The 26,869-nt window shown below is 21.8% G+C and overlaps 1 protein-coding gene across 1 annotated transcript in view; it reads right to left on the reverse strand.

Moving 5' to 3' along the window:
• Nucleotides 1-2,730: 2,730 nt before the first annotated feature.
• The window catches only part of LOC105361402 (uncharacterized), a 102,347-nt gene continuing 78,208 nt past the window's right edge, over nt 2,731-26,869 (reverse strand). The window contains exons 10-22 of the mRNA XM_011498566.1: nt 24,168-24,372; nt 20,844-21,287; nt 19,358-19,609; nt 18,613-18,788; nt 18,310-18,456; nt 15,984-16,269; nt 13,760-13,969; nt 12,628-12,778; nt 12,097-12,316; nt 11,504-11,633; nt 7,587-7,707; nt 5,542-5,882; nt 2,731-3,366 (exon numbers count right to left, since the gene is read on the reverse strand). Of these exons, the coding sequence (XP_011496868.1) occupies nt 2,731-3,366; nt 5,542-5,882; nt 7,587-7,707; nt 11,504-11,633; nt 12,097-12,316; nt 12,628-12,778; nt 13,760-13,969; nt 15,984-16,269; nt 18,310-18,456; nt 18,613-18,788; nt 19,358-19,609; nt 20,844-21,287; nt 24,168-24,372 (3,319 nt within the window). The remainder of the gene's footprint in view (nt 3,367-5,541; nt 5,883-7,586; nt 7,708-11,503; nt 11,634-12,096; nt 12,317-12,627; nt 12,779-13,759; nt 13,970-15,983; nt 16,270-18,309; nt 18,457-18,612; nt 18,789-19,357; nt 19,610-20,843; nt 21,288-24,167; nt 24,373-26,869) is intronic.

Genomic DNA, 26,869 nt, shown 5'->3' on the forward strand with positions numbered 1-26,869 from the left:
CAAATTTTTTTAAACAAGATATTCATATAGAAATCTTCAAATAGCACACCTTTTTAAAAAATTTAAAAATAGAATTAAAAAAATTGTTGACGTTAATAGACTTTAATTGTTAAAAAATAGTTAAATAATAACAAATTTTTTACACTGCTTTTTTGAACACTTCACAACAAAAACCATACTTTAAAATATATTCGATTAATCTTTTATTATAATTCTTATAATATCAATTGTTCTTACATCAAAGAATTAATTCGAATAAAAAATTATGAATTTCGATAATTAACTTGAGATTTATGAATAATGTGTTATAATGACATAATGTTACTAGAAAGAACTTATAAAAAATGCTAATATATTTTAATCTTGATTTGTAATTTGAAGTCATTGTAAAAGTTACAAGGTGACTGAGTAATTGCCAACATTGGCCAGAATTAGTATAAAATGTTAATTATTTAACTAAAGTTATGTATATCATTGAATAGAAATTGTATAAAAATGAATTTATATAGTTTATTGTATTCCATGGACTAATTTATCTAAGAATTTATTAATATTTTTTATATCAATAACAATTATTGTATATCTATCAATTATCTATCAATTATAAGTAACAATTATTATATATCAATAAAATTGAAATTCTTGTCATTCAATATGAACGCCATGCAATTTCTTAATTTTATTTAAGTATGCACAGTATTTTTCTCATATTAATTTTCATAATTTTATAAAAATATAATAAATTCCAATGGCTGCAGTTTATTATATATTTTGATTGATTTGCGGCCTAAATTTTATAAAATAAAGAAGTTCTGACTGTTATTTTCATTAACTATTCTCAGAAATATTAAAATAATATTTATGCAAATATATGACTTATTTATTTAAACATTTCTGATATTACCATAATGTAGAGTTAAATTATAGTCTTATCTAAATATCTCAAATATGATAAAATATTAGAAGTAATTTTAATACTTATCTTCAGTAAATCTACATGATAGGAAGGAGAAATCAAAGAAAAATTATTGTTTTAATTTCAAAATGAATTTGAATCGATGTAAAATAAAGCCAGTATAAAATATTTCATTTACTGCAACGATAAAATCTGTATTATATAATGTTTTGCTGAGAATTCATTAATTACGAAAATTACTTAAAATTCACTGTTTTATTCTTTTTAATTTTAATAAACATTTATTAATTATTTTAATTATTAAAATATTGTTTCATTTTCTTTATAGTTAAATATTCTCCAATTGTGATAAAATATTTCTAACATTGTATTAAAAATACTATTTTTCATAAAATTGAAATTATTGCTTCTACTTTAGTTGCACGTGTACTTCTATAGTTATTTAATACTATATTTATTCAATTACAAAACATATTTAACACACTTTTGATTTATATTAAAATTTTTATGTAATCATAAATATAATAATTCAATTTCTATAAAAATATATGTCATTGTATTTTAATTTATAATCAATATGATTATATAAACTTCAAAGACAATATAAAATTTAAATAAATGATGTTAATATCAAATATTAATATAAAGCCACAATTTTTTAATATTATATTTACAGGGGAATATTTTGAAAATAGAAATATTTATTTATTTATTTATGATATATAAAATAAAATATATTTGATCAAGTATTATTAGTAGTAAACCTGAGACAAAGAATGGAATAAAATGTATTCATTATATCTTTATACGTATTAATTAAATTATATAATAATATACTCCTTCTTATATATATTTAATTATTGAGGATTAAAAATAGTAGAAAATTGGGGCATATAATTCCTAAAGATAACTCTTAAAGATAACTTTTTATCATATTTCTCAAATATTACAATAATCTTTTTATGTTATTTATTCTTTATACAAAAATTTTATTTATTATAATTTAATTTTAAATAAAATAAAATTAAAAATGTTGTTGAAATTAATTATTCAATTAATATTAAAAATATCTCTATATTATTAATAACAATTCATATGATAATCTTCTATTAGAGAAATCTTGAATTATTGTGTCATTAGTAAATAATACATAATAATAAAAAATTTTTAACAGTATATTTTACAATTGTAAATAGTATTTTTGACATTAAATAATAGAATTTAATATTACACAAAATAGATATTTAATTATCACTAATTTTTTACAGATTACTATTTTTTATAAATTATAAACTTAATATAAATATAATATTTATATAAGCCAAAAATAATCAAATTGTCAATATCCATATTATCAATAATATTATAAAAGTAAAATTTTCATAATACCGACATTTAAGTAATCGTAACACAATAACATCTTATTTCTTTGTCGTTTCTATGAATATGAAGAAAATCCATTGAATCACATAATTGTTGAAGATAGAATGAAGAAATAATTATGAAATAATGCTATATCAATGATTTTTTATTCTCATGGTATATTATTGCCAATTTTATTATCTGTTAGTGAAAATTGTGTAAAAACTAATAAGTTATATACATTATTGACAATCCAAAGATATAAGAAATTAAATAAAAGTCTTTTTTGCTAGTTTGTTTACACAAATATTTACATTGAAACAGTAGCGTACATTTTTGATATTATAAACATGATTAACATGTTAATTCGATGATTATTTGTTTTATGAATATAAAAATGATTCCTATCTTTTTATATTTCCTATCGTTACCAATTATGACTAGTTTTAATTTTATCTTTTTAACGTTTCTGGAAAAAGTAATTTTTGTTTTGTTGTATCAACAGTTTTTGTGTCGTCTTTCGTACGATTGAGCAAATAGTCCAGATCGTGGGATATTCGATCGAGCATTCCGTTGGTTGTTAGACTTTGATCGTCTTCATTGACGATGATCCCACACTGTTTATTGAATGTCTTAAGCATCACATCCTCGCATTCGGGTTGTTTCCTTTCCATAGTGTTGGCGATATCAGGCATTGTCATTGAAGGCGTTGTCGTAGTGGTTGTCGTGGTTGTCATTATATTTGACGTTGTAATCGTCGTTAGAAGTGGTGGTGATGATGATACCGACAACGTTATCACTTCCTTGCCATTCACCTGTTTACGAATGAAGGTCTGCTCCGAAGTGACGGATATTCCATGGTTATCCGCGTTGCCGTTTACCGACAGGGTGACGTCAGGCATAGTTAAAGTTTTACCGCTCACGAGGCAAGTTTCTACCTGAGCATCGCAGAGGATTTTTGTAGGAAAATCCAATTGTCGTTCGCGATGTTGGAGTTGGTGAAGCTCAGTCGTCATTGTCGCTGTTGTCGTAGTTGATGTTGCTGTTACACGTATACCGGAGAAGCTTACTAATTCATTGTGCGGATTCTGAAATAATTAAATGGAAATTATCATTTTCCTTCCAAAACTTCAATATCAAATGAGAAAATGGACAATCTGTTTTAAATTACAGCAAATTTAAAATGTAGATTTTATTTTTTGCACACAATAAAATATATAACAGCCTTCATTTTTTCAATTTCAAATAGAGTAAGAAGTTTAAAAAAATTATAAATTTATTTCTTATGAATACTTTAGAATTGAAATTTTCCTATAAGTTTTAAAACTATTATAAAAATCGATTTAAAATAAAAATTTATAGTTCAGAAAATGCTAAATTATAGCGTATGTATAAAAATTAACATATAGAAAATATTAAACAAAAAGTTTAATATTTTCGGAATTATCATATCAACTTATATTATAAAAGTGAAATTAATAATAAGAAACTTATTAATGAGCAAGTGATTCAAGCGATATATTAGCAGTAGTATATATTGCCACAAACTCTTTCCTTAGTTACATAAGATAAACAACAATTATATATTAAACTACTTTTATTACCATTTTTGTAATAATATAGGCTGTAAATTATTATTATTTTAATTATTTGAAATGCAATTCAGTTTAATTTTAATCATCTATCTCTATATATTATACGGTTTGTTTATTTCTTATATATATATATATATATATATATATATATCAATAATTGTAATCATTTTATTTTATTTTATTGCAATAAATAACATTTTAAATGTTAATTTAATTACATCATTTTGTATAAAATGAAAAATATTGAATAATAATATAAATATAATAATAACAAATTAATAGTTTTTATGTATTTCAGTATTTATAATTTCGTAATATTTCGTCTATTTAACCAGAAAGGAAATAAATCATTTTTCTTATATTCACAATTTATATTTAAAATTATGTTTTTTAATTTTATAACTATTATTTTATTAATAATCTAATATTTTATAACTAATAAAATAAATAATAAGTCTAAATTATGTTCTCGGCATATATATTATCTGAAAGAATATATATATATATATATATATGAAAATTTAATAATGGAAGATAAATAATTTTAGTGAAATTTTAAATAATTCGTGTTATAAGTACTGTTAACACTATAGCAATTTTATCATTTGTTCAATAGAAACAAAAAGTTTCTTATTTATGTTTATTAAATTACACACATTTTATTATGTAGTATTATTATGCACAAGGTATAAACAAGGTATCCATAATATGTATAGCGGATTAATATTCGAAAGTAATTTTGTTTTATTTTAGTTGGTACATTATTCTTAATAATTACTTAAAAATAAAAGACTAGACACAAATAAATTCATTAATATTTTTTATGTGCATATTTTAATCTATAGTTAGGCATCGCATTGAAGGTAATATTACTTTTAAACTAGTAAATTATATTTTTAAATATTTTAATTTTAAACAGATTATCATTGTAATTAGAACATAAAACTTTTGGCATTCATATAAAAAAAGATTTATTAAATATTTTTAACATTTTAGTTATCTTTAAGGAATTTATGCAAGGCATTAAAATATTAGATGTTTAATTTACATTAATTTATAAAAATTATATGTTATAACTTAAAGAATTAATTATAGAAGATTTATATTATAAAAATGTAAAATAATGTAGTATTTTGAGTAATATACTCAGGTCATTTATAAATAAGACTAGAAATTCTTTCATTATATGTTATTATGAGTTTTCAACTGTCCAAAAAATACTTTCACGTGTGCATAATTTTTTAATTGTTTATAAATAAAAGCAAGTACTTAGAATTTTAGTCCGTTAGCTCATCAATTATGAAATAAAGTTGGAATCTTAATGTAGAATAGTTAAAGATTATTAGCCATTTAAATACGTTTTCGAAAAAATAACAAATATTAAAAATTTAGCAGATTTTTATCAGAATTTTATGAAATTATTAGATTTGATGAGTGAATAAATAATAATCTCATTGAATTCCAAGTATTAATGTTTTCAAAAATAAAACAAGATACTATAAATAAATTAGTATTATTTCGTGGAAGTTATGGATAGAGAATTTTTAATTATTCAATACAAGGTGTATAATCGGAATCTCTAGATATTTGCCTTAGTTATAGTAGCTTTGGTAACATCAACGTCGCGGTATCCGAAATAATAGTTCAGCCATTTGTAAATGTTCTTACTGTATACTCCGATGTGGCGCAGGTCTCGAAAGTAGCGAAGCCACTAGTCGGTCCATATCTCCGTAGTGGCTGGTAACTAAGATTGGATTCGTCAAATGTTAGGTTGTCTACATGATGCACTTGGATTTCTGGTGTTGAATGGGTGTGCATCGACTCAATGTAGCTACCTGCTGGTATCTCGGTTATGTACTCGTGGGTTTCGATGCCGACAGCGACACCACGCGCTTCTGGATAGACGGCAACTGATTCAGCCCCAAGTAGTAGACTCGCTGGTATCGTCATTGCCGTGCCCGAGGGTGAGGACGATAAGTCCCTTTCCCGTTCTTGGTATTTCGAATGAACTGTAAATATTCCAGTTAATGTCTCGTGAGCTAGAGAGCTTGATTGTTCGGAAAGCAGGAGATAGAAGAGGTGGGTGATACAGCACTCGTTGGGTAGCATTGGAGCAAGAGTTTTTGAGATTAAGCTTTTAAGTTTTTGTATTTAATTAATGGCTGCTTTACTTAGCTACAAGATTTCAATAATATTAAAGATGAGTTGAGTTTTGCAAAAACTGGTTTCGTTGACCGTGATTGTAAATGCTTACTTAAGATGAAAACATTTTTCATTAAGTTTTTATAAATTAAAAAATAATATTTTTGAAACCTGAGAATACATAGAAAATTTTCATATTGTAATTAGGATTGTACGATACATAAATTTTGTGACTAAAAATTTACTTTTTATATATGTAATTTTATAATTTTTATAACGATATACTTTTTTTATTTCTTATTAAAAATAATAAGTTATTGCAGAATATTATAGTTTCATAGTTGCATATACATATATGATCCTATTTATATAATACGTTAAATATCAGTAAATTCAAAATTTGTAATGAAACTGTTAAAACATTTTCGTTTGATCAAACGTTTTAATATCTAGTCATAAAAATTTCATTAAATTTGATTTTTGAATAGAATTAAATATAGTTTTCGCTTTACCCGAATTTCTAGAAATATTTCGAAAAATTCATTAATTGATGTTGTGAAATTCTCTTTTCAATATTTTACTTTAAGTAAAAACGTCAATATAATTTTTTTGCTAATTACTAAGTATACATAAATTTTTATTGAATGGAAAAATTTTAGCAAAATACAATATTTACGTTAAAATTTAATTATTTTTATAATTTATTCATGAAACTATTGAATGAAAGCAATGTTGAAAGTAATATTGAATTATTTCATTATATCATTACAGGATTAAAAGGTTTTCTTTGGAGAAGTCATTTGTAAAATTCAATGAATTTAGAGTTTTATATTTTATGATTAATCCTAACAATCATTTTTTTTAATATAAATAAATAAATTCACACACGCACACACACACACACACACACATACACATATGCATACACGCGTTTTTGTTAATTCTATTATTTATTTCAAAATCAGAATATATATATATATATATATATAAATATATAAGAAAAAATAAAATATTATTGTATAACTATATAATAAGAAAAATTTATTAAATTGGCTTTTTATTATTATTACAAAACTATATGAATAATTATATTTTCCCTTTTATTATTTCATTATTTTCATATTCTTATTTTTATCATATTATAGAGCTTTTATAATAATTAAAAAAATGCGAATAAGTTTTTTTTTTCAATACAATAGGTTACTACAATATTAGTACAATAAATTTGTCTTACTAATCAATTTAAATATATATATATATATATATATATATATATATATATATATATATATATATATATATATATATATGTTCTTATATAGTTTAGTATATTATATATAGACTATATATACTGTATATACACTATATATATAATACTTATATACAATATTTTTAATTTAATGTCATAATGTATATAAATAATAAAATAATAATTTAAATATTTTTATATATTAAATAATTAATAACTTGAAGTTAATTATTAGTATAAATTACATTTAGTTTCTAATTTATATTAACTCAGGGGTTTGTTTTACAAAAATTAATTAATTATAAATAAAAATTGTAAATACCTTCAGTTTGTTCAGAAGTACACTCATCGTCGGATTCTGTCTGACGTTTTAATTTATGAAGCACTGGAGCAACGACTAACACTTCACCACTCATTACGTACATTGCTAGAATTATAAATCCCTGAAAAAATCCATTCATACTATTTAATAACGAAAAATATAAACATTTATGTATGCAAGTTGCATCTAATGAAAAACGGGCTCAAATGTATTTTCAGATTATAATATATTATTGTTTTAATATTTATTTAAATACATCTTTTTATAAATGTTATAAATAAAATATAGTTTTTTTTCCAGAGTTCAATAGTTCTAACTTTAAAGAGTATATTGAGTTTGCGGCTCAACAGTTAAATGAAAAAATTTTTAAATACAAAATATGTTACACATTTTTATATTTTCTATATTTATTAAGTCCATGAATGGTAGATTGGTTAATATATTTTTTATATATAATCTTATCTAATAGTCTTTCAATATAGATGATGTTATAATTATAAAAATTAATGTAATACTAATAATAATGTTCATAATCAATTTAAATACTTATTATCATAATATAATACATGTAAAATTTATAGTAATTATAATATCGATTGAGTATCAACATTATATAACACGGATGTAAAAAAAATGTTTGTCATATCACATTTCATTATTGACTAATTTTTAAAGTTTAAATGTTATGTACATATTTTATTATAGATTAAAAATACAGAATTATTACATTATATATGTTACTTTATTCAAATATAAAGAAATAACTATATTTTAATTAATAGTCATTATTAATCTTTTAATATTTATTTTATTTATTTATTTAAATCATTAATTTAAAAATCTGTCGTTCAAATTTATGTATACTTGTAATATTTTATACTCTTTCATTATCAATGAAAGGAATAATTATGTAGCGAAATTAATAAGCATAAGATATAAAATCAAATTAATCATCAAATTATACGAAATAATCTACGTAGCAAAATATTACTATTTAAAAATTTATCGAATTGAAGTTAAATATTATATTAAGAGAGTAAACCATATTGAATATTTTTGACCATATGAGTAAACCATATTGGAATATTAACATTACAAATTGAAATAATTTTCTAAAATTTTCTATAATATTCGATACAAAAAATATTATATAATTATAATTAACTTTCCTTTAATTTCATTAGCATTTTTTTCTATAATTATTCAGTTCATATTATTATTAACACTTGCTTAAGTAAATTTATATATTTTATTATATAATAACTACTTTATTTTCATGAAAGTAATATTCTATAATGGTTGGGGTAGTTTAATAATAAGAATAATAAATTTCCATACCTTTTTTTTTGTGTAAATTAAAAAAAAAATTAGCATATTTATTTTGTATACTGCGTTCTCGATATATCAAGAATGTTAGAAATTTATGCGATTAATATATTTTTTTTTTAATGCAGATTTTAAACCAGTTTTATTTTAATACAATTAAGATACAACAAACTTTAGATAATAAAACTTTTGTAAAAAAATGCTTTATAATAAATTTTAAAATTATAAGTAATATAAGTAATATAAGTAATATAAGTAAATTTATATTATGACTAAATTCAAGTAAATTTGTCAAAGATTCCCTAATTTATTCATATGAAGTAAATAATAAACTTTGTTATGCTTATTACTCAATATTTAGGATACATAGTAAAAGCATTTATTCTTAAAAAAAAAATAAGGAAATTTATGAACTCTTTCATACTATTATTCATATAATTATTGAATTCTTGAAACCTTAACTGTAGATATTCTGGATCGTTCACATATAAACTGTCATTACATAATTAAACATTACCTCTCAATTACATATGGGAGTTTTAATGTATAAGTTCGTACCTTGTAGTATTGTTCGTTATATTTTCAATTATTTGAATTAGATGCTTTAAAGTGCATGTAAATTTTAAATGTAATAATTGAGCTTATTTACTTATTATAAACTTAAATGCTCCTATAAATAGATTTAATAAAATCGACAATTTATTTTATAAAATAAAATTATTTTAACTTAAATTTATATAAATTTTATAATATATATTATTTTTATCTATAGTACTATTAAACTGAAGTAAGTGCTCTGTAAAAAAAAATATTATTTTTTTCTAGTTTCATCTCTTTAAAATTGTGTACTTCGAAAGTTTCGAATAAAGTATAGTTAATGTTTAATATTGTTCAAAATAATTGTGCTATTAATAAAAAAATTATATAACAAATAACTTAATTTATTCCAATAATAATCTGAAATAAACTCATGTAATTAAAAACATTCTATACAAAATAAAGATAAAAATTATTAAGTAAAATTAAAAATATATAAAATTTTTTTAAGAGAATCAAACAACATTTTAATTGATCAAAATATTAAAAAGTTAACTTTAACTTATTGCCTTCAGTTTACAGTTTTACAGGTTTCAATTGTATTAGATTTTTATTTAGAATATAATTAAATATTTAAAGAAATAAAAAACATGTGAAATTCATTAATAATGATATTTTATGAATAAATTCTAATTTATAGGTAAGTAAAGCTTCAATACTGCAATATACCAATTTTTATATAAAAATCTTTCTTAAAATGTTCTATCATATATTCAATAGCATTCAAGGAATTGTAGTATAGAGTTATCAATTAGTAATAGTTGAGGTTTAGATGGTTCAGATTACAAAACCAGAAAAGTACGAATACCCGTTCTCCGAAAGTCTAGTGTTTATAAGATCAATACAGAGGATACGGAACTGTATTTAGACAAAAAAAAAAAGAAAAAAATAGATAATAAAATTTATACATAATAAATTATTAAATTAAGCTAATGAGGCAAGAAAAAATAATCATTGAGGTGTAGGTAAATAGGATTTAATCTGAATTAATGAAATCGGATATTTATACGTGCATAAGATACATTCAATTTTAATTAAAATTTTATTTAAAGAGAAAAAGCAGAATGATTTATTAAAATTTATTAGTTTTTAATACATCAGACTGAAATTTGGACTCTGGAAAAATTACAACCAATTGATAAACACACTTGTGTGTGTTTTTTATTAAATTGTACATATATATTACTATCTGTATAATCCAATAAAATCTTTTTACCAATCCTCTTTACATTTTCTGCTAACATTTATGTAATTTATGTTATCTTATCAAAGCAAGTGTAATCAGGGCAGTGTTCATTTATAAAATGGAAAAAATAAAAGCTTTCTATGATACTTGAGATCTTTAATATGATTGAAATAAAAACCATAAATGAAATAAAATACAATCATTTTTAATTGAAATTTCCATAAAACTGTTATCATTTTTCAGAAAATATGTTTTAATGTTCAATGAATTATATTTGAAAGATCTAATTTTCAATGATTCATGAAACTTTTGCTACATTTTTATGTTAAGATGTTTAATGTTATTATAATATATTATATTATCACTCATGAATTATATTAGTTTTTAATTTCGGTTGACACAAGTATTTATAATCGTATTGATTATAGATTCAAGTATAGTAAATTATTTTAAGATTGTATTAAAAAAATTTAGAACAATAAATAAACTAGCAATACAGAATAGTTACAATAAATAAATGATTAAATTTAACATAAATTCATCGAAAGGTATTTTAATTCTATAACATTTTTTAATTTACATTTGAATATTAATCTGATACTTTGTTGCGTTATAATCTTTTATGAAATCTTTTATAGATATATTAAATTTAGTATTTGATGATAATATTGGGTGTGCTGCAATTTATTATTTATAAAAGTATTAAAACGGTAACAATTAAATGCTATTTCTATTAAAGTCTAATAATAGGTCTAATAATAGTTCAAAAATGCATATATAATTTAAGAAGATCAAAATATTTACTTACTAAAAGAGCTGATTGAAATGCAAAGAGGTAATGATAGATGATTGATGAAGAGTTAACGTATAGGACCGAAGAGATCTCCATTGCAACGATACCGAAAATAACGATCGCCGAACGATGTAACATTCGTATTCTACAAATAAGTAATAATAAGTTATTGATATGCCTTTCCAATATTCTAATTGTATGTTATAATAGTAGATTTTAGTATGCATGATGCTTTCATTTGAAGAAGTGTTGAATGACTTCGTTTTGCCAAATATCAATATTTAAAAATATGCAAACATTTTTTAAATAATAATATGAATACAATATTTAAATGTTTTAGTTTAATTTTTCATCGTATTTACTTTTTCATTACTATATATTTTATAAGTAAAATTAAATGTTATAAAATAAGTTATTTATTATAATTTATAATATAATATGTTAATTTATATCGAAAATTCATAAATTTTTATGCGTATACTGTAGAAAACATTTGAAAATCGGTCCGGAAATAAATCAAAATATTCTATGAAGAATATTATATCTTAGTGATATATTTTGTTATAAATATAGAATATAATAATTTTATTAACATAAGAAGTATTTACCTTAGTTTTATTATACTTTTCTTCTTAAATTTGTACAAGGAAGGCCTAGTTTTCTGAATTACACTTACGTACAATAGTAAGAACGTAAGTAACAGTGTTATCGAACATATAATAAATATATTGTAGACACCAGTACCGAAAATCAACCACCAAGATTCATGTTTCCATCCGATAGTCTTTCGTGTCAATTCTGTTGTGAGTATAGCTAAAATTGGGAGACCTGCAACATATATATGAAGATTTGTATTATATTTATTAGAAAATAATTCATTCTCCTGCTCACTAATTCGAAAGATTAACTTAATAGATATGGTACTTAGGGTATATGTCTAGAATTTATTATTATTAAATTAATGAATAAATAGAAATCTACCAAAAACAACATTACATTCGGTAGTTTATATGGATAAAATTATAAATAAGTTATTATGTAAAAAATCATTATATAATATTAATATAATTAATATAATAATTCAAATTATTTCATTGGAAAGTTGGATAATCTTTTAATTAAATTTGAACGAGTCATACCAGTTATGACAGCTACGACAGTTGGTTGAAGCTGTTGACTTGGATGGATATTCGAGAGTTCGGTGTAAATAATTAGTGCCTGTGAAATTGGTGAAGATGTACCAATTAAAAGAAAAGCTTCGAGGCACATCGCCACGATGGATAAAGCATTCTGAAAGATTCGTTAATTTATATATTTTTTTTTTTAATTTCTTTAATAATATGAATGATGAAACGTTCTTAGTATAAGTATCATGATTATTCTGAAATATATTTGACATGGGAAATATTAAATATAATTTTTATTTCATAGTAGTTATATTATATATAGTCTTTATAATTTTTGTATTAATGAATTTTAAATATAAATTAATTAAATAGCAGGCATAAATAATAGGTAGGACTAATTTATGATGTTGAGATAAAACGCTCACAGATTTTTACTAAATTACTCTATATTCATCCAGAAATGTAAATTTTATAATTAATAAAATATATTATTCATCTCTCATTTATGAATCTGAACATATTTAAATTTAACGAAGGAATAGATAGTATTACTTAAATTATAAAAACTATATATAGAATAAAACGTTAAGTATTAGAAATTATCACGATAGTATTAATTATTTTAATAATTATTTATACAAATTTATTTCGATTATATTATTTTATTGTGATAAATATTGACAGTATTAATATTTCTATTAATTCCATAATATACAATTTGTAATTTATAGCTGCAAATAATTATGTGTAATTATATAGTAATTCCTTATTATAATTTGTCATGTCTTACTTAAAATTTAAATATTATAAAAATACTTACTCTATAATATAGCACTATTAAACGCAATGAAAAATTTGAAGTAAATTTATAAATCCCGCAACGTTTATTTATTTACAAAAATTTACAGTTGTTAAATTTCAATTTTACATTATTATATTTAAAAATAAATAAATTGGCAGCATTTATCTAATTCGAATATAAAATATAATTATTGTGTTTGGTTAATTAAAAATTGTTGATTTAAATTCTGTATAAATTAGCGAATTTTAATAATATTCAATTTGATTAAAAACATTATAAATTAAAAGTAATTGTATTAATCGTGATAATTTCTGCTTGTAAGTGAATCGGAAGAATAAATACCTCAGAAATTTTACTGTTCACGGCATAAATGAATGTTCCCATCGCAACAATGATAGCAGCGCAACATTCTATTTTTAAAAAATTTAACCATGTTCGATTTCTCCACCAAAATGCAGTTAATATTAAAATTGAAACTAAACATTGTAAAAGGCAGCTACTACAACCCAATATAACAACGAAATTTGTTTGATCATTTTTTATTAAAATAACCTGGAAATAAAAACATATTCAATATTGTATAACTATAATGTGCGTGATAGACATTTTAGCTGCGAGATAGATTTGTATTGATTAATACTAGTGTAATTGTACTATTTGTTAAAATTTCAAGATTTATTATCATTTATTTATATTTTAATAAATTATACTTTGAAATAAGTTAGTTTTGATACATAATTACGTATGTTTATAACATTTTAAAATATTTTTTATTTTATGTTGCAGGTAAAAAGTATAAGTTAATGACTATAGTATAATTATTAAAAATTATAATAACACAAAAAATTACATTTCTCTTAATACACAATGTATAATGCTCTTAATAAATAACTTGAATTTTAGTTATGATTATGATAATAAGTATGGTTTGAAGTAAAATTCTGCAAAAAATTGTTTTAAAATCCTTATTCAATATGTACTTTTATAGCCTATTAAATGTGGTAATTAATGGTTGAATGGTGTATTGAATTTGAAAGAACGAATTCCGTTTGGTATATATATATATATATATATATAGAATATCTAGTATTCACTGTCGGAACTTTACTTCATTCTCGAATAAATTTTCATTCATCGGATTTCCGATATACTCTACATATATCATCTATATTTTATTGGAAGTTCATGGCACTCAATTTAATTGCCTGGTATTAGTGGCAATAAGTTTTATCGGTAAATTTTAGTAATTAAATTTTTTAAAAAAGGTATTAATAAGTTAAATATCTTCTTAATCTTACATCTTAATCAACTCTTACTTAATATAATTGGCATTTCATTATACAAATTAAAATAAATATATATAATACATATATAATTTATTTTTATATTAAATAAAATTAGAATATAAATTTTTTTAATATTATTTGGGACCAGATATTATTTGTTACAAATATGAATAGATTAATAATTTACGTGAAGTTTTAAGTATATTTAGTGAACTACTTTAAAATTTATTTCTTTAAAAATTTTAACTTCAACCAGATGCAAATGAATTTAGAGTAACGTTTGTATTAAACAATTTAAAAACTAATTTATGTATATCTGTAATAAATGTAATTTATAATATTATAGTCTTTTGAAACTATAGCATGATATTAGAAACAAACTTATTGTTATTAGATATAATATTGTTATTAGAGCAAGTGATGCTTGATTATGCTTAAAAGTTATGCTTTAAATGTATTAATTTATACATGTACAGCTACTGAAAATATTTTGAAGTATTTTTTGGACTAATCAATATCAATTAATTTTTACACTAATAAAAATGAATATATTTTTTAGACATTACGGTATAAATAATAATGAATTTAATAATAAATTATATTATAATAAATTTATAATAATATTTATTATATTATAATATAAATTATATTATAATAAATATTATAATATAAAAATAAATAATATTATAATAAATTTTACTTTTTATTAAAGTTATAAGTATATCGATATCACCAAAAATCGTTTGGACTTACAATATTCAACGGATTTTCAAAAGTGATATTTCATATCTAATTTATCATCGTTTAATCATATTAAATAAAAATGTGCATATAATTGTGTTTTAAATAAAGATAATAAATCGAATTTTTTAAAATAAATTTTATTGCGTTTTATGCAAATTATTAAACGCATATTTTAAACATAAGTTTGTAAAGAGTACTCGATGTATTTTATGTACTATTTTGCTAAGTTATAAATAAAATTGATCTTAAATGCATATTACTGAAATAATAAAATTCAATAAAGCATTGAATTCAATTACTTACATAAATACTTTAATTGTAACTTAAAGAATATATGTAAATTCATTAGTATTAAAATAATAAATTAAATTTCACTTTCTTTCACTCTCTCTTTCTTAAAAGTAAAAATAATAATTATATTTTACACGTATAGGTTACGAAAACATTCGATTAATTACATATTGTATAGTTCTTGGATAGTAATATTTTATTCCTATTAAGCTTCAGCAGGTAATAACAATCATCGGTTCGTTTACCTTTTCGGGGCGCGTTGTAATGAAGGCGGCGTAGGTACCGGGACTCGAGCATAGACAATTGAGGACACTGGCCTTGAAGGGATTCTCCATGAGGGAGCAGCCTCCGAGCTTCCAGTTTCCGCTGGCACCGAGCACGCCGCAAGAGACGTTCCAAGCCTTAGGATGGTTGCGCGCTCCGGCGAACTCCAATTCGATCGAAAGGCGGTCGTCACGCTCGACGTCCCGATACGATGTTTTGACGCTAATTATGCGCGAGTTGATGCGATACTCCATATCGCTTCCATCACTGGAAATTTCAAGTTGGAAATGTTTATATACCAAAATATTAACTAGATAAGTTTGAATTATCTTGCACACATCGTATTTTCTTTAGTTTTCATGAATTTATTTGGTTGTTTTATTCGTCAGTAAAATGGTGTACTTTTGAACTAATATCAATGTATATTTCAGATAATAATTACTACAAACTTTTATTATACAATATTATATATGATATTATATTATATTATATTATACAATATTTATATATGAAAATATTATGTACTAATATTTTATAAATAATGTGTTTCTTATATATTGTTAAATTATATCTATAGGTCAGCTTCTGAACTCAACTAAGCAATAATTTAACATATACTCGAATAATTTAACATAATTCAAGAGTTTTCAATTATATTTGATATAACCATTTTTAAAAGAAATATAATTTTATCCTAAATTATATTCGGACGTTCGCTACAACATTATTTATTTGATGGGTCAGGATATTTTTAACAATAACTATTAAATTGAGCAAGAAATGATAATTTACTGATTCTTTTATTTCATCCTCAATGCAATCTTGAGATGAGTAGTAAATATATAGGTACTTTAGAATTGTTGGCTTGATAGTATGGATATGCAAGATTTTCATAATTGAATTATAATTTATAAATTTATAAATAATTTATCCTTACAGATTTTCATAAATGTAGAAAGATTATTTCGATATTATTCGTTTTATATTTTGTCGACTTTTAGATCGATTGTTAAAAACGAATATATAGATTCAATTAGACGATCCCAATAAACATCATTCATTTTAAATTCAATTTTATTTTATTCAAATTAAAATGTTCAGTTCATTTAATTTTATTTTATAATTTTATACAAATTACGGATGTAAGCATAATATTAATTTGTTAATTACCGTATTCCTAATAATATTGTAATTATTGATAGGGTTACAAGATTTTATAATATAAGATTATAAGGTATAAACAAATTTTATAAGATTTTATAATGTAAAATTAATTTAATATCGGAATACGAATATATATATATATATATATATATATATATATATATATAGACCGTTAATTGAAAGCTTTTACCGTTAAATGACTCTAAATAAGTACTTAAGAAACTTACATATTTAATTTCTTTTTGTATTTTATGAATACAACGTGACTTAAATTATATTTAGTTTCTTATATATGCTTATTTAATGTTATTTAATATTATTAAATATGTTAAATATAATTTAAGAGTATTTTATAATATTTTTTTATTTCCAATCAAAGTTCTTCTATATACATTTATACAGCATTTATACATTTATTTACAATATGTATTTTTAATATCTTTATTATATTCGATATAATCTCTAATACAAAATATTACTAGTTGTATACAATAATAAAAATATGTTTAAAATAATGATGTTTATCAAAAGAAATGTAATAAAAACTTAATACTTTTAATTAACTTCGTAAGAGTAAATAGTTTAGTTGAATTTCTACATAAATATAATTAATTTGTTCTTTGTTAAATTTATGAAACATTTATTAAAAACATGTATTAGAGGTAATTATATTTGTTTATAAAAGTTATATTTTTATTTTGTTATACTTTTCCCTACCCCCAAAATCCTTTTCTAGGTTTTATAAAATATATTAGAGTATTTCTGAGATACATATAAATAAATTTATTGACGATGCAAAGTGCACTTTAAAATCCTTTGTTACAAGTTTTATGCTTTTATAAAACTTGTATAGGTTTAACATGAAATTTTATTATTATGCACATGCATATTAATACGTTAGATTGTTTTAATATTCTCAGATAGTTGATGATATAATACGTATCCATATTTACATTGAAATTCTACAGTTGAATTTTTTATTCATCCACTTACTTTCAATATACACGAAAAAACGGCCATACTTCCTACATTAAAAAAAAATGACGATTCCCTATTATTTAAAATAGAGATTATTATGAAATTTTTTCATTTATATTTAAAAAAAAATTTGTTAACATATTAACAAAATATTTAATTACTTACTCTAGTTCTATAATATACGTATCAGGAAAGAATTGTGTTAAATTTCGATATACAATGACAATCCCCGAGATGGATTTATTGACGTTTTGTAGTTTATTATGATATAATCGAATCGTCACTCTTTCGTTATACCAATCAGGATATTTGCTTAAACAAAATTAATATTATATATTATATATTATCAGAGAACAAATTATTTAATTATAAGCAATAAATATATTGTAAATTAATTAGAGGCATTCAATCTCGTACATTTTATTTAATTCTGAATTTCAGATAAATTTAATTATACTTAAAACTTACTTTTGATTATCTTGAGGGATATTTAAACTATACATAATAGTTGAATCAGCGTATACTTTCATTGGAAGAATATTAACAACTATTTCAGACAGTGATAAGTGTTTTTGATTTTGTGCATTGTTCTGGCTCCAATACCCAAGATTACGTAAAATTAGTTGACTTAATAAGGCCAGATTCTAAAAATGAAGATGGAACATAAAAATACATCTTCTTTACTATTTTTATAAATAAGCAAGACAAATACAAATATTTCTATTGTCCATTTTAATTCCATAATAATGATATAAAGACTCGATGGAAGTGGTATTATTACTAATGAAAATAGTAATAATAGTTATAGTGATAGTCATAGTAATATTTACAAGTAACAGAAATATAGTAGTTGCTGTAATAGCAATAATAGCAGTAGTAGTGATATTAGTAGTATTAATAGTAATAGTATTAGTATTAGTATTAGTAAGTTAAGCAAGAATTTAATAACAATAAATCAGTACATTATATATTTTATGTTTTATTATATATATATATATATATATATATTAAGTTAAGAAAGTTTTTAATTCTAAATAAATTTTGAAATATAATAAATATTTATTTTAGTAACCAAATCTTTTTAATAATCATATAGAAAACTATTGCTAACCTACCAAGCTATCTTAATTAAATATACATACAAAACAAAATTAATAAATCAATCTATATACAAAGAAGTGTAAAAATAGATTAAAGTATGAATTTCAATTACTTGTTGATTAAGAATCGAATAGTCGTTGCCCAAGATTCTATCGCTGATTTTTATTATAGCATCGGCCGAATTTGTCATGTCCTCCAATTCATTAACGTTGTATTGATAGTGTTGAATTTCTTGTAGTATAGCAATTATTCGGTCCCCTTCCCCGGGATATAGAGGCGATGTACGATACTGCAGTATATCCCAAAATGCTTGAATTGTCGATGAACTATTTGTACTTTCATATCCAAGTGTTAGACTTTGAAACTAGAATTTATAAAAACAAACCCACATTCTAATTTATCTTCAAATTTTTCATTTGTAAACCTGGGTGTAAAAAATAACAACCAATCTTAATTTTTTGAAATATCAATTAATTGGAGGGCAAACTAAAATGAATACATATTTAGAAAATTAACATTGAATTATTATACATTCAGAATACATTTTTTTTTAAATGTATTAAAAGTTTTGAAAATATAATTTTCCTTAAAATATTGATAAACTAAAAATTGAAAAACGAAATTCAAAATATTACATTTTTGTTTTTGTAGTAATCCATCTTATTTACTCTTATATATATATATATCATTGCGAAGGAATCAGAATTCACACTCTCCTATCAAAAGTGAATTCAGCTCATCAATAATGTATTTGTTAATAAACCATATGCTAGCGAAGTCTGCACTCACTGTATATATCTAGCCCTTCCCCTTAACTCCTTCCCAAGCAACCGCTAGGACAGGTAGCGAATTATTATAAAGCTATCGAAACATTGGCAGATCGAGCCAGAAAATCAAACAGTTTCGAACATTTAGTCTTCTCTTTAGTCGAACAAGTATATAATAATCCAATACATGATAGAATAATATTTCTATTTTTATTAATTTTTCTTTAATAAAAAAAAAAATATTTTATAGAAAATAAGAATTTAATAGAATTCCAGAATTTTATGTATTTAATAAGTTATGTAGTATTAGTAATATTAAAAGCCTAATTTTTAATATTAAATAAAGCATACGACTTTAATATTGTTTGTCAAATACTTATGAATTTGGAAAATGTATTGAATTTCATACTCTTTAAGAAATAAATTTGCAATAAGAAAGGGACTTTTATATCAACTTATTTTTTGATATAATAAAGTTGATCCGTTTATTATGCATTATTCAAAATAATAAAATGTTTAAGATATTAAACTATGATATATTATAAGAAAACTACTATTTTTGCTGTTTGGATATTTATTTCATTTTATGAATAATAACTAATATAAAATTTTGTTACTTAATCCTTTTGAAATTATTCTAGATAATCACAAATTCTTTGTTTTTCATTATATATTATACTATTTTTTTTAAACTAAGAATATTATTTTGTAAGTAGAACGATAATCTTTCATTTGTAAAAAAAAAATAATTTTACCAAGAGGTAATTAAGCATAATAGATACCTACTAACAACATTGTAAAATATTTATAGGGACATAGTAACATGCTCACATTATTGTACGGGTGAAGGAAAGGTTCATAGAGGCAGTCTGAAAAATCTGGAATTTCCCACTCGGAATTAGCTGCATCTTTCATTGTGCACTGTCTGCTTGCATGCCTACCGACAAAACCTATGGGACACTGCAATAGGGATTTTAAGCCTGGGGCGGTATCGCGCCAATTGAGATTCCAGTTGATATCGTCAGGGCAGACAGGGATGAGGGTGCGGTTGACAACTTCAACTCGTACCGAACTTGAATGGTGAGCCACATTGCATGTATATACAGCAGACTTTTGAGCGTGAATAATAGTAAGGATGCTGCCGGCTGGATATAAGTCCTCCCAGACTTCTTGACCGGGTTCTAATTTCAAAAGGGCGCGATTCTTTGTCCAACCAAAGCCGATTCCAACATTACGCATGTTTGGCGTTGTGCATACTAATCTTATTGTCGTACCCTGTACGGAAAAGTTTTCTATAAGGTTTCATCATACAAATCCGATTGTTATTAATATTTACACTAAAAAAATTTTAATAGTGAAAAAAGAAGTTAAATGTCTCTAAAAGCCGAATGAAATATACAGACGACTTTAATTAAGTGAAAATAGTGATAGATTAAGAAGAATATTAATCTCTTTCGAAAATAGATATTATAATGATCGAGTTATTCTTCTTACTAAGTTCATATACATATATACTCCATTTGAAAAGGTATTTTCATTATCAGAATTAATAAATGAAAAGAATGTTAATAATTCTTACAAAATTAAAATTTCTTTATTCATATTTTCTCTTATATAAACTAAATAATTTAACCATAGTTTTTATAATATAATAAATGATCGTTAAATATTTGTAATTTTAATTGTATAGTGTTATTAAAAATGAAGAAAATAAGAAATATCCTATTAATAAATTTTGAAAACTGTTCAACTTACATGTCTAATTATTTTATACTTTAGTATCAACTGATTTCATTTATCTTGTCTTGCATTGTGATTCATAATTGCGGAGAAAAATCAGATAAAAAGCAACAAAAAATTGCTGTATATATTTTATTTTATATATTTAATAATGTATTATAGATTGAATATTCGAAATCAACAGTATTTCAAAGTTTGTATATTGTGAGAAATATATGAAAGAAGAGTAATTATTGATCTATGTCTGAATAAAAACAATAAATGAATTGGCTAAAAATAAAAATGTATTAAGTAGCGCAACATGTTATAGGATCTTCATAATATATCGCAATTGAAAAGACATGCATGCATATATTTGAATAACACAAACTCAGAATATCATGAGGTCAATCATGTCTATTATCATAGATTTGTATTGTGTAACACCTAGGACATACTACTATACGTTAAATATAATTGGAATATCTAAACAATGATTTGATATATTTTTTTATCAAATTAATATAAGGACTCAAAAGAGATATCGCTCAATGTTTTTAAAAATTTTAGATTTAAAATATTTTCTTAATTTTTCCTACATTAAATTACAAAGTAAATTATTGTTGTAAGTCAATAAAAAAATTAATTGTAATTACCATTAACACATTACTTTGATATCACTTCATTCGAATGTATTTATAAAATTTGTTTACTTTAATGAAGCCTTCTAATTCAATTTTCATCGATATGTAATGGATTTTCGATTGTCAAATTAGTATATGAATAATTTAAAATAAATTGATATTTAAAACTATTCTACAAAAGACTTTATTATTTCATTAATTATTGTGTTTTAATTTTATACATAACAACTACTAAATATATTAACAGAATATTTATAATAATTGAGTTTTTTCCTTTTTATATAAATTTTAACATTAATGAGTTTAATTTTAATATATCTAGTCGTGAAACTATTATATTTGTAAAAAATTTGTTACTTATAATATTTATGCTAATAATTTATTCATTGTAGAATAAGTCGTCTTGTTGATGACGCATAATCATTTAACTTTCAAAAATATGTAAATAGTATTTTGTGATATATAAAAAATCATTTAATCTTGGGGGAACTTGTATATATAAAATTATAATTTTCCAGATTTAAATAATAAACAATATGTGACAGAAATTGACGAACATCTATATAATTATTAAGAATATAATTAAATAATTTATTATTCAAATATAAATTGAAAAAATGATTTGATATTTCCAAAAAATAAAATATTCCTATATTATTGTATAATTTATTTATCAAAAATTATTCTCATTTATTTTTAAGAAAAAAAATTTTATATTTATCATTAACGAGTCATTGAAAATAATAATTTTATACAGCAATTATAAAGATACTAAGTGTACACATACTATTTTTAATATGAAAAATATTAATAATGACAATTGTAATAGCTTGTAGAAGGTGAAGTTGCAGCACTTGAACTATTTTTAGTTTGCAACAGATATTTTTCTAAAAAATTCATTTTAATTTCCAGTAGCATGTCCTAGAAATAAAAGATGATCCCTTGTTTTATTTTTAGTAGTAGTCATATTCAGTTTAGTTACTTTTAATATTAACAGTTACATGCATAGATTTGTAGATTGACGCTTATTCTTACCAAGCTTTCTTTGTATGAAGTTGTAAATGAATTAAAATGATTGAAAGATGGCCGTTTTATGCTCACTTTGAACTTTCGATTTAAAACAATATTGATAATTTTAATTTTTTTTAAGAATATTAATTTTACATTTTTGTATTTATTAACGTTAAGTATGGAAGACAATGAAACAGTTTAGAGATATCCAATGAGTATATCAACTTTGAAAATAGGGCAGAATCAGATTTTAATTACTTCAATAATAATGTTTAATGTAAATATTATATATTTTCATACAGTTCGTGTTTAATTTAAAAGATAAGAAAGATAATTACGTAAAAAAAATTATGAAAAAATATCATTTATACAAAATTTAATATTTTTAAAAATATTTGTAAAAGTATTTATTAAAAAAAAAATAATTAAATTAAAATTTTATATATTAAAATTGAAAATAAAATGTATTATTCCGTGAGTTAAAAAAATGATACAATAATTATTCGATTTTCATTAATTTTTTTTATATCTAATTGATCAAAAAACATGAATTAGTGTAATATATAATTTAAAGTACATTAAAAAAAAATTACATTAGTTGATATTTGAAAAAAGCTGAAATTATATATACAAAACATAAAAATTGAAATAAAAGCATAATAGTCGTATGGAATAAAAATAATGAGAGATTACTGTTTGAGCATCGACAAATAATATTTTATTAATAATGGTATTTGAAACAAATGTTTATTGAGTAATTTTTTTGAATAGTTATACATACTTTATCGACTGTAATTCCCATAGGTATCACCTCGACATTAGGGTCATCTTTAATATCGATCTGTATACTTTTGCACTGTTGCATACCCCAATCGACTACCTGACAGGTATACACACCCTTATCTAAAAGCATGGCTTTATCGACAGATAGTATTGATGTGTGATAATCAGAGCCGTCAGTTGGTAGATGCCGATACCAGATTTTTCTGTAGAAAAACAATTTTATATACTACTTATATATTATAGTTAATGCCAATAATAATAATAATAATAATAATAATAATGATAATGATAATGATAATGATAATGATAATAATAATAATCGCAACAACAATAATAATAATATTTACAATAATATTGTAGGTGTTAATAATGAAAGGTTATTCGTATTTTAAAAAATATTTTAATTGTTCCGCAGATCTACATTTTGATTTATCTGAAAAAATGGATCCAACTTTTTTCGTAACGATGGGTTGCAAGAAAATTTCTGACAAGGATACATTCTACAGACAATAGTATTTATTAGAAGATATCTGCTGAAATAATTAATAAAATGATGTAATGAATTAAAAAGAGTTATAATACAATTATAATTCTAGAAAAAACAATTCAAAATAATTTTAAATACATATGTACACACGCGCGCGCGCACACACACGCACACACAGACACACATATAAATATATATATACGCACGCACGCAAACACCGAAATTATTTAGTCCAACTGTGTTATAGACCAGAAATAAGGTTAATTATAAGGCTCACTAGCCCATCTATTTAATTCAAAATCAAGGCAGAAAATGCAATTAATATCAAGAATGTAACTACGTGAAAATTATTTATGAAAATGTTTTTTATACAATTTTTATTAACATTGAATTCTTAAAGTACAACTAACGATTATACTAATATTTACACTACGTTTTATAATTCTAGTTGTAAATTTATAATTTTCTTTGTATGTTTTTCTAGTACTCAATGTCTTAAAAATAATTATTGAAAATTTAAATTTAAATTCGAAAAATCAACATGTAGACAAGATCTTGAAATAATTGTTTTGTATAGTAAGGCTTTTGCCCTACTGCTTATATTTACTATTAAAATAAATTGTTGTGAGTATGATATAAATTAAATGTATTTTGAACAAAATTTGTATGAAAATGCATTACAAATACTTTGTAATTAAAAATTTTTTAAATCGACAATTTTTTAAATCATTCATTTCTTATATTTAGCCATATTATTATGTTTTTTTTTTAATTTCTCTAAAACAACTCATACTAAAACTGTTATTTGTAAATTTAATTCTATACATCCTTAATGTGACGATTACTGTTTCTTCAGTCAGTTCAATTATTTATTCTCTAACTTTTTAGAAATAAAAATAAAATAATATAAGATTTATAAATTATCCTTTGTATGAGAATTTTTTAGACAAAAAAATCATTAAATAGTAAAATTTAATTCTATCATTGAAAGAATAATATGGTTCTAATTAATAAAATAAGTACTTTGAAATGTATTAAAAGTTTTCATAGTCTAGAGTATAACGTATTTATGTTTCTCCGTTACTTCTAAAAGTAATTTGCTTTTAAACAGATTATTTTCCTTTTTATTTTATTTTTAAAAAATTCAAAATATGTCATTTTGAATAGTATTTATTAGAAAACTATTTTCGAAGTCTTACCTTTTTCAATAATTTTACTATTCACTTTTATATATATATATATATATATATATATATATATATATATATATATATATATATATACGATGATTTAGAAAAATAATTGGTTTGATCAAATTTTTTAATAATTATTTATATATGTAAATTGATAGACATGATCTAAATATAACATTTTCATATAATGTTTTTAAAATATTCTAATATTAACCAAATCGATTATTAGGTTTAAATTTTTAAATACTGATAGATAATATTTGTCAATCTATATAGTTAAATGGTATAATATTGTTAGCAATACATAAGTTAATAAATTAATAAAAAAAGTTTGTATGTTTAATTTCATATATAAATGTAAAATAATGGTATTAACGGTAGTATTTATTGATCTTTTAAAAACTCTTATATTTTTTGACAAGTAAATATCTCTCAAATATTGTTAGATTCTTTAAAAATATTTAATCTTTCGTGCTTGTTTTTCATAGTAACGTCTTTATGTATTTATTTGCTAAATATATCTCTATAGTCTTTATATTATTTAAAAAAACATAAACTTTAAATTATTTTACTTATAATTTGAATTCATTTTTTATTAGTTTTCATTTTTTGTCAAGTTTTATTACAATTTTTTATTTATTTAATTACAGTGCTTTTGAATACAGTATTTATCATAATTTTTTTATCTTCCACTTTCTTGTTTATGTTATATTCTATTATTTTATTTTCTTAATTCATATTTATATTTTATACTACATATTAGATTGAAATTTAATCTTATTATTCTTTTTAAAACATTTAATATTTTCACAAACATGTAATTATGATTATGGAGAAAAATACAATTAATAAAATGACAATAGAATTTAATATATTATGTTTTTTATATAATACATAAATAAATATTGATATTTTCTTTATGGTAAATATTAAAATGTTATATTAATAACATAAAAGTATGTTTTTGGCATACATAAAATGACATTTTATTAAACATAAATAATAATATAGTATAATATA

Source organism: Ceratosolen solmsi, unplaced genomic scaffold (assembly GCF_000503995.2).
Source record: "Ceratosolen solmsi marchali unplaced genomic scaffold, CerSol_1.0 scaffold30, whole genome shotgun sequence".
Classification (NCBI taxonomy): Eukaryota; Metazoa; Arthropoda; class Insecta; order Hymenoptera; family Agaonidae; genus Ceratosolen; species Ceratosolen solmsi.